General features: G+C 25.5%; 2 protein-coding genes across 2 annotated transcripts in view; one reads left to right on the top strand and one right to left on the bottom strand.

Annotated features, from left to right (window-relative positions):
* The window catches only part of LOC126904957 (chaoptin-like), a 200,470-nt gene that overhangs the window by 76,360 nt on the left and 113,201 nt on the right, over window positions 1-10,909 (top strand). The gene's annotated exons all lie outside the window — the stretch shown is intronic.
* LOC126905700 (repetitive organellar protein-like) lies at window positions 17-1,298 on the bottom strand. The gene is made up of 2 exons (XM_050685675.1): window positions 636-1,298; window positions 17-347 (listed from the first exon to the last, which is right to left on the bottom strand). The coding sequence occupies exons 1-2, from the start codon at window positions 1,227-1,229 to the stop codon at window positions 18-20; spliced, it is 924 nt and encodes a 307-aa protein (XP_050541632.1). The 5' UTR covers window positions 1,230-1,298; the 3' UTR covers window position 17.

Here is a 10,909-nt window from a genome sequence, read left to right as displayed (position 1 = left end):
AAACGTTGACTATATATTTACCGGTTTGTGTCTATAAATTGATCAAGCAATTTTTGTCGCATTTTTTCATTTTCCATTTTGATTGATTTGACATAACTTTCAATCAATTTACCGTCTTTATCCCTGGCACTTTTAATACTTTCGATTATACTATTCAACTGACAAATTTCTTTAGACATTTCCTGGAAAATTTTTTCCTTCTCCGCAAGCTTGCACTCCATACACATTACTTCTTTCAATTGTTTACTCAATTCTTTCTGTATAGTTGTTATAGCTTCATGGTAACAATTGTCTTTTTCAGAACACTCAGAGTTTATTTGATTTAAATTGTCTTGCATTTGGCTGAGCTAATAAATGAAAAAACTCTTAACATTATTGACGAATTCTATGCTAATAATAACGAGATATTATAACATGTTTTAGATGAAAAAAAGTTGTATAACATACTTGGTATGGAGTATAGACGTTCTCATGGTGGGAGAGATAACAATTTTCCCTCATTTGAAGGGGTTATAGTATTTTTCTTATGTTAATCTCTCTCTAGGAAAAAATTCTGAGAACGTCCCTGGTGAGTATATGTTAAGTTTAAGTTGCACTTAAAATATTTTTTTATTGAATTTACGTATACACTTTACCTGGCATTCTAATTTTTTAGTATTGTCTTGATTATTTTTCAATTCAATTCCTGATTTTTCGAGTTCTTTTTTAAGTGACCATAAACTGTTGTCTTTTATTGACAATAGCTCGTTTAGTCGGTCAATATTTTTATGTTTAGTCTTAATGTCTAACTGAAGTTTTTCACAGAATTTATTCAGTTTCGCTTTTTCTCGTTCGAGTTGATTATATTTTATTTGCAAGTCATTCAAATCGGTCTTTAATGTGTGCCTAAGTTGTTCCTCGACCCGTTTTTCCTCTTTTAGACAGTAGTTTTCTTTTTGTACGACGTTCATTTCATCTTTGCATTTTTGAAATTTTATATAAAGGCATTTGTACCCTTTAATCAATTTCCGAAACATATCCCTTTGGTTTTCTACCATTGAATCTATCCAAGTGTTAATATCCGGTAGTTTACTTTCAAGCTCATCTTCATGTATAAATGATTTTTCGGCTACAAGCTTCTGGCACTCTTCTAAAAACGTTTCCACTTGTTTTATGTCTTTATTCAGTTCATTTATTTCGTACTCTCCAGTAAAATTTGGTACACAAGCTGAACGATTGTCATTGTTCATAATTTTGGTATGATTCTTGTTTTAATACTTTTAATATTATTTGTGTAAATATACGCTGAAATCGAATAAAATACATAAATAATTAACCAAGGTTTTAAAATAGTTATACGTACAGTTCTGTGTGATGTGTTGTTTTAATATGTGTTTAAACCTACAATGTATAAATTAACAATGATGGATTCATAATAATCAAATAAATCAATATTTATTTTAGTATCCAAGCGTATGACTAGATACTTGTAAATACAAAAGTAAAATTTAATTCTTTTTTGCTAATTTACAAAAAGGTGATTCATTCATCATGAACCACTTAATTAATTAAAAAGTAAAATTAATTTTGAATTTTTTCGTTTCTATTAGGAACATGTGTCTCTCCAAATATAAATATCCAAAATATGAAATATATTTTTATGTTCATATTTTATATAAAGGTGTCAACTTTAATTTTTCAAATGGCAAGATTTTTTTAATTAATTGACTAATTTATTTAATAGACAAAGATTCAATTAAAAAATGTTTGGTCGATAACAATTATTGGTCCAGTATTTCTGAAGTTATTGACATTTTTATACCAAATTGGGCAGAAGAATGCGCCCGAGAAATAACTAGTAATACAAATAACAATATACACGTCTCATTTACAGTCTTTACTACAACTTGTATATAAGTTTCAAAATACTGGTCTACAAATTGTTATGGACCAGTCATTTTCTTAATTAAATAGTTATTTGTTAAATGAACTAGTTAATTATGGATGTTATCTTTTAATAAAACATAAAGGTGTCTTTTAAAAAAAATGATCTCAAATTATTTTTATTTTTTGACCAAGTTGTTCACTAATAATTTTATAGAAAGTGTTCAAACTTTTGCTATTTAATATTTTGAAACAAGTTAAATATTTTTAAATTTATTTTTCACGTAAATATAAAATAACATTTAGGATGTTTTAAGGTTAATATTTTTAAATATATGTATGTTAATATTGTGTTTTTGCAAATTAATAAATGTATTTTTAGAAAATTATTAAATTTTAGAGTAGCTAATCCAATATTGATTAAATAGCAAAAGTATTCCTAATATAAAATATATAATGTTGTTAAGTTGATTAATTTTCTATGAATATAAGGCGTGGCTGTTTAATAAACCTACCTAGGTGTTTAATATTTAATGAGTTATTTTCAATATTCATTGAACAAAAAATTACATTCAGTTTAGTGATTGTTGTTGAATTTCTTTCATTAGGGCTCTCTGGAACTTTGAATATAATAACATTTTTCTCTTTAGCATATATTTCTTGAGTTTCATGTATGGCATTCAGAATTAAATCATGTGGCACTAAATCATTACTTTCAAGTAATTTAACTTTATCGTTAAGAACTTGAACTTTAGACTCTAAGTTCGGATGTAACACTGTTGATAGTAGATTTGAACTTTATGAGACCNTAGACTCTAAGTTCGGATGTAACACTGTTGATAGTAGATTTGAAGTTTATGAGACCTGTTTCTAAACTTAATAATTTACTATTGAAATCTTTAAAAGCAGTATAATTTGATGACTTATTTGCATTGACTAAATTCCATAGATTTTCTAAAGTGCCCTCTTNTTTGCATTGACTAAATTCCGTAGATTTTCTAAAGTGCCCTCTTTTTTTTTATGTTGTTTTCTTTAAAGGTGTCTCCAATTTACATTTTTGACTCATTAAAAATAAAATTATCAATATTTTGTGACTCTGATTTAATAAGATGTTCTAAAAATAAATTAACAACTGATATAATTAATGTTTAGTAATAGTAAATGGTAAAATAATAAAACAAATATAAATATATTAAATTATTAATATTAAATGTATGAAAATTGTCCTAATATTGCTACAATTGGGATTTGATAGAGTGATTAAAGATTTTAATGATATATTTTGAAGTATTCGTATAATAACCACGTCCGATGATTCGATTACATCCTATTAATTAGCTTCTGACAAATGTTTTAAGAAAAAAACAAGAAAATGTAGATTCTCATATTACGTACCCGTTATAGAAGCGCGATTAATATTTAAGATGCCACATAAAAAGTAAAGAAGTCTCCTGTGATTCAACTGTAACAAAATATTGTATTAATAAAAAACCTACTAGTATGCGAGTGACACCGATTGTGGCCACAATACACACTACCCTAATAGAAAAACCAGTTAGGGCAGGTCGCTCTCTTGGCAATAACAACCGAAACATGAACATAATTAAACTATTGATTATTGTTGTGTTATCACATTTGGCATGACCGAATACATTCCAAGCGTTAAGAGCTTTTTTCAAATTTCTTAAGTAGTTTTCTCGGTTAGAACATTAAAAAAACAACAACAAAAAAACTTATTCATTTATATACTTAATCTATAATTGAATGAACTTTAACAATATTATAGAGACCCTTTTCATTTATCCCCATTTTTTTTTTCTAATAACACAATTTAAATTATAATTAAATTTAATTCAAAACTAATGAAGTCCTTTCCTTTTTTTTAGCATGGAATGTATCATTATAAGATTTAATAACAAACAATATATTAATAAACAACTTTCATACTATGACAAATCAATAAATTCCCATGCCATTTTTTCAGTTTAATAATCATGACATTTTTGGTAAATCTGATTAATCAAACAAGGCATATTTAGTACAGCACAAAATTGCTCTAAATTTATGAATACCTGATAAGTATTCATTGAATTTTATTGAATTTTATACTAAAGAAAAAAATGGAGGGGTGTCCTGAAAGAAATTTCGAAATTCGAAAAATAAGGACCACCCTAGTATTCAATGTAGCAGTAACTACTGCAGTAATTTTTTTAAGAGAATCACTTCACTCGAGATCCTTTTAATAAATAATTTATTATTATTGCATAACTTACATTCAAAATGAAATCCTGAAAAAAACTTTTTTGAACTTCAACTTTAAATAGGAGATTTTAAAAATTACAGGCGCAAAACTCGTGTTTAATTGATTTCAAATTATTGAAAAAATACTCAATATTCATTATTCTACGACCATTTAAATTATACCTAAAATGGTAAACTATTTGTATTAATTTCATTATAAAATAATATTATCAAAACTACACAATTTTTTTATGAATAATTGGTTAATTTCTAANGAAAAAACAAGAAAATGTAGATTCTCATATTACGTACCCGTTATAGAAGCGCGATTAATATTTAAGATGCCACATAAAAAGTAAAGAAGTCTCCTGTGATTCAACTGTAACAAAATATTGTATTAATAAAAAACCTACTAGTATGCGAGTGACGCCGATTGTGGCCACAATACACACTACCCTAATAGAAAAACCAGTTAGGGCAGGTCGCTCTCTTGGCAATAACAACCGAAACATGAACATAATTAAAATATTGATTATTGTTGTGTTATCACATTTGGCATGACCGAATACATTCCAACCGTTAAGAGCTTTTTTCAAATTTCTTAAGTAGTTTTCTCGGTTAGAACATTAAAAAAACAACAACAAAAAAACTTAATCATTTATATACTTAATCTATAATTGAATGAACTTTAACAATATTGTAGAGACCCTTTCATTTATCCCCATTTTTTTTTTCTAATAACACAATTTAAATTATAATTAAATTTAATTCAAAACTAATGAAGTCATTTCCTTTTTTTTAGCATGGAATGTATCATTATAAGATTTAATAACAAACAATATATTAATAAACAACTTTCATACTATGACAAATCAATAAATTCCCATGCCATTTTTTCAGTTTAATAATCATGACATTTTTGGTAAATCTGATTAATCAAACAAGGCATATTTAGTACAGCACAAAATTGCTCTAAATTTATGAATACCTGATAAGTATTCATTGAATTTTATTGAATTTTATACTAAAGAAAAAAATGGAGGGGTGTCCTGAAAGAAATTTCGAAATTCGAAAAATAAGGACCACCCTAGTATTCAATGTAGCAGTAACTACTGCAGTAATTTTTTTAAGAGAATCACTTCACTCGAGATCCTTTTAATAAATAATTTATTATTATTGCATAACTTACATTCAAAATGAAATCCTGAAAAAAACTTTTTTGAACTTCAACTTTAAATAGGAGATTTTAAAAATTACAGGCGCAAAACTCGTGTTTAATTGATTTCAAATTATTGAAAAAATACTCAATATTCATTATTCTACGACCATTTAAATTATACCTAAAATGGTAAACTATTTGTATTAATTTCATTATAAAATAATATTATCAAAACTACACAATTTTTTTATGAATAATTGGTTAATTTCTAAAGAAAATTTGTATAAGTATCAAGAGGCTTTGATGCGAAGCTAAAGAGGTATAATTTTACTATGATGATTTTTTTTTTGTGTCTGTTGCCACTTTTTCTGAGCTTTCATCGAATCAATTTCTTTCAATAATACGCCAAAGAGTTAAATATCGTATCTAGTTGAAGACATTGTTCGTAAAAATTGANAATAACAAACAATATATTAATAAACAACTTTCATACTATGACAAATCAATAAATTCCCATGCCATTTTTTCAGTTTAATAATCATGACATTTTTGGTAAATCTGATTAATCAAACAAGGCATATTTAGTACAGCACAAAATTTCTCTAAATTTATGAATACCTGATCAGTATTCATTGAATTTTATTGAATTTTATACTAAAGAAAAAAATGGAGGGGTGTCCTGAAAGAAATTTCGAAATTCGAAAAATAAGGACCACCCTAGTATTCAATGTAGCAGTAACTACTGCAGTAATTTTTTTAAGAGAATCACTTAACTCGAGATCCTTTTAATAAATAATTTATTATTATTGCATAACTTACATTCAAAATGAAATCCTGAAAAAAACTTTTTTGAACTTCAACTTTAAATAGGAGATTTTAAAAATTACAGGCGCAAAACTCGTGTTTAATTGATTTCAAATTATTGAAAAAATACTCAATATTCATTATTCTACGACCATTTAAATTATACCTAAAATGGTAAACTATTTGTATTAATTTCATTATAAAATAATATTATCAAAACTACACAATTTTTTTATGAATAATTGGTTAATTTCTAAAGAAAATTTGTATAAGTATCAAGAGGCTTTGATGCGAAGCTAAAGAGGTATAATTTTACTATGATGATTTTTTTTTTGTGTCTGTTGCCACTTTTTCTGAGCTTTCATCGAATCAATTTCTTTCAATAATACGCCAAAGAGTTAAATATCGTATCTAGTTGAAGACATTGTTCGTAAAAATTGAAAAATTTCCCTCGTTCCCTATAAATGGCGAACATTCTCAAACAAATTACAAACAAACAAACCCAGCACAGGGGGGTCGTGGCACAGTGGTGACGTGGCATAATTGGATCAAGTATAATGATATCTGACAGTGATTAAAATCACTATAAAAAAAAAAACGCTTCGATGCAAATCTTTAAATAGTGTTAAATTTTAAAAAATTGGTGGACTATTCCAAAAGCTACATGATCTGCTAGTTCATTATTAATATCCTAATTAAGATAAAGTATGTATAAAAAAATATTATTTCTCATAAAAAAATAATGTTGATCCATATACTTTTCAATATGTCATAGCATTATAAAGTTAAAAATGTAAAAAATAAAATCGAGAATTTTCACACAATAATAGATTTGGTAGCCATTTTCACCGTGAAGATAAAATAAAGTCCGAAATTTTTTTTTTGCATAATAAAGTCAATTACATTAGCTTCAATTTAAAATATATATAAAAGTGTCACACTTTCCGGAACACTTTCAAAATTTAAGTTGAAAAAGTTGTCATTTTAAATCCCTCCTGTGGGCAGGTAAAGAANTTTTAAAAATTACAGGCGCAAAACTCGTGTTTAATTGATTTCAAATTATTGAAAAAATACTCAATATTCATTATTCTACGACTATTTAAATTATACCTAAAATGGTAAACTATTTGTATTAATTTCATTATAAAATAATATTATCAAAAGTACACTAATTTTTTATGAATAATTGGTTAATTTCTAAAAAAAATTTGTATAAGTATCAAGAGGCTTTGATGCGAAGCTAAAGAGGTATAATTTTACTATGATGATTTTTTTTTGTGTCTGTTGCCACTTTTTCTGAGCTTTCATCGAATCAATTTCTTTCAATAATACGCCAAAGAGTTAAACATCGTATCTAGTTGAAGACATTGTCCGTAAAAATTGAANAGTTATGGCACTTTTAAGTAAAAAAAATTGAAAAAATTTCGAAAATTAGCGATTTTTAAATTTGTAATTTTTTTGGAGGTTTGACCCATTTACAGGGAAAGAGGTCATTTTTTTCAATTTTTGATGATAATGTCTTCGACTAGATACAATTTATGATCTTTTGACGTATCATTGAAAGAAATTGGTTCGGTGAGAGCTNAAACCCAGCACAGGGGGGTCGTGGCACAGTGGTGACGTGGCATAGTTGGATCAAGTATAATGATATCTGACAGTGATTAAAATCACTATAAAAAAAAAACGCTTCGATGCAAATTTTTAGATAGTGTTTAATTTTAAAAAATTGGTGGACTATTCCAAAAGCTACATGATCTGCTAGTTCATTATTAATATCCTAATTAAGATAAAGTATGTATAATGAAATATTATTTCTCATAAAAAAATAATGTTGATCCATATACTTTTCAATATGTCATAGCATTATAAAGTTAAAAATGTAAAAAATAAAATCGAGAATTTTCACACAATAATAGCATTTGGTAGCCATTTTCACCATGAAGATAAAATAAAGTCCGAAATTTTTTTTTTGCATAATACAGAACATTACATAAGCTTTAATTTAAGATATACATAAAAGTGTCAGACCTTCCGGAACATTTTCAAAAGTTAAGTTGAAAAAGTTGTCATTTTAAATCCCTCCTGTGGGCAGGTAAAGAATTAAATTTATGAAAAAAATATACCAAACGAAAGGTAATAATATTACACATCTATATAAAAAAGAATTATATTTATGTGTTCATTTTTGAAAAAGTTATGGCACTTTTAAGTAAAAAAAATTGAAAAAATTTCGAAAATTAGCGATTTTTAAATTTGTAATTTTTTTGGAGGTTTCCCCCATTTACGGGGAACGAGGGAAATTTTTTCAATTTTTGATGATAATGTCTTCGACTAGATACAATTTGTGATCTTTTGACGTATCATTGAAAGAAATTGGTTCGGTGAGAGCTGAGAAAAAGTGGTAACAGACACAAAAAAAAAAAAAACACATCTTAGTAAAACCAATACCTTCTCAGCTTTGCATCGAAGCTAAAATAACAGATTTTTAAAATCGTTAAATTTTTACATTTTTTTCTTCAATTTTTTTTTTGTTTATTTTGAAATACCTTACAAGGGTATGCCATAGTAACAAGTACACCAATATTTGTACAAGTTACATGAACCTAAATTACATTAGATATAAATTATAACTTATTTTGATTATTTTAATCCTCAAGTAATGAAAAGCGACTTAATTTTTAAATAGCATAAATCCTATCATTGTAGTCTCTCTTTATTTTTTTTGATTATTTTAAGTTTATTTTTATGAATGTTCATAGTTAAAAAATACGATTATTACATAAAAATCACAAAATCCTGAAAGATTTCATAAATTGTTGTACAAAAGTTAAAAAGTAGAACCTTCAAACTTTTTTTTAGCTCAAGTTTCAAGTTTAAAATTGTTATCGTTAAATTGAACATATTCTGAGATATTTTTAAATTGATAGTTATGACTTTATATAATTACTATTACAGTAAATTTATGAAGAAAAATTAAAATGCCATTATGTAAGATAAATATATTTTATATAAAAAGTAAAAATTTATAGTTAGAAAAAAATAATAAAAATTACAATTTTTGAATAATGATATTTTTATTTACCGAAAAAGACAATGTACTTCAAAAATTTAAAAAAGGTATAGGTAATCGCACTTTTATTTAATCAATATCATAAAGTAGATACACTAGTTTTTTTTATTCCCAATTTCTTATTCAAAATCAAACCCAAAATTCCTGCAAAAAATTTGAACACCTTCTTCAACTTTTTTTTCATGTCAATATAATTTGGGTAAGGATAAAACTTTCCTTTGTTTGATTTATGTACTCTTTGACGAATAGTTTATAATATAAAATACTATTATATTCATATAGTTTCAATTTGGCTTTATTATCCCGTAAACTAACTAAATAAATTATATTTATCGTTCACATTATATAACTTATTTAATACATATAATAAATCATTTAAGTTAACATTTTTTAACTCCACATAATTATTAATATGTATGAATTCATTAATTTCGTTAATATTTTAAGTTACGATTACATTCATTATCTTTATGATTATAAAACTCAAAATAATCCAGCTCCTTAATCATACCTTAAGGGATCAAATACCTTAATCATTTTTGTTAACTTTGTGTATTCAGTTAATAAAAACTCAAAACTACCTGTTCCATCTTCAAGACTACCTAAGCATATAACATGAAACAAATATATATATATGAATAGTTGTAATACTCCATAAAGAAAACTTAATACATATGCGGCCTTTGGTTTTTTATCATTTTCATTGAATCATCAAGTGCTTATTGAAGTATTTTCATTAATTTTGTCCAACCGGAGTATTTTAGTATTTCCGTTATTTTTCTTTCGTCTTTCACCGAATCACTGAAACACGAATAACTACAATAAAGATAAGTAAGTAATGCAAAAAATATCAATCCAATTAAATTCATTATCAATTACACGAAGTTAATCAAAGATGCACGAATTGTTTTGATAGTCTCAAACGTTGTTGGTATAATGTCTGTAAATTTTTATCACTATATATAAATAAAAAGTTGTATTACGTGTTCATATTTTTAGGGCATGACAAAAACATAATAGTAATTTAACATGTATTTCTAATATAATGGACTTTTGTATTGACAAATCATAAATAATATATTTATCATATTATTTTAACGGCTCTAATTTAAGAATTAACAATAAATTCATCGATATAAGATCTTTAAAGTTATAATAAATAATTTAAAAAATTGATACTTTTCTAATCAATAGTAAGTAAAGATATATTTTCAAAATGTCTAATTACATTATTTTTTTGTTTAGTCATAATAGATATGACATTCAGACTATTAACAGTACTACAAGGTAGTTTATAAACTTCTATACACTATTTAAACCTATTTTTTGTCTTTAAAAGTTGATTTTAATGAAATTTTATAATTAATTAAGTACGATTTATGTATAAACATCTGAAAGATTTAATAAATTGTTGCAAAAAAATTTAAAAAGGAGAACCTTTTAACTTTTTTTTAGCTCTATTTCCAACTTAAGAATTTATATCATTTATGAGGCATAAAAAAATTTATTTATTTAGATTAATGTGTGATGAGGAACTTATATAATGAATTTTAACTGTAAATTTATAAGAAAAACTCGCAGTTTCGTTAAAATCATTATTTTTTTTGTATTTTTATTGTAATAATTCATTTAAATTGAAGTCTTAGCAATCATTTCTAAGTATTTCTTGGTATTTAAATAGATGCTACAATTGAAACATTCAGAACTATTTTTAGCTTCGATGCGAAGCGGAGAAGGTATTAATTATACTATGATGTGTTTTTTTTTTTTTT

Source organism: Daktulosphaira vitifoliae, unplaced genomic scaffold (genome assembly GCF_025091365.1).
Source record: "Daktulosphaira vitifoliae isolate Bord-2020 unplaced genomic scaffold, ASM2509136v1 Scaffold_4, whole genome shotgun sequence".
Lineage (NCBI taxonomy): Eukaryota > Metazoa > Arthropoda > Insecta > Hemiptera > Phylloxeridae > Daktulosphaira > Daktulosphaira vitifoliae.
Note: the sequence above shows the minus strand (reverse complement) of the source record. Positions and strands in the feature narration are given on the sequence as shown.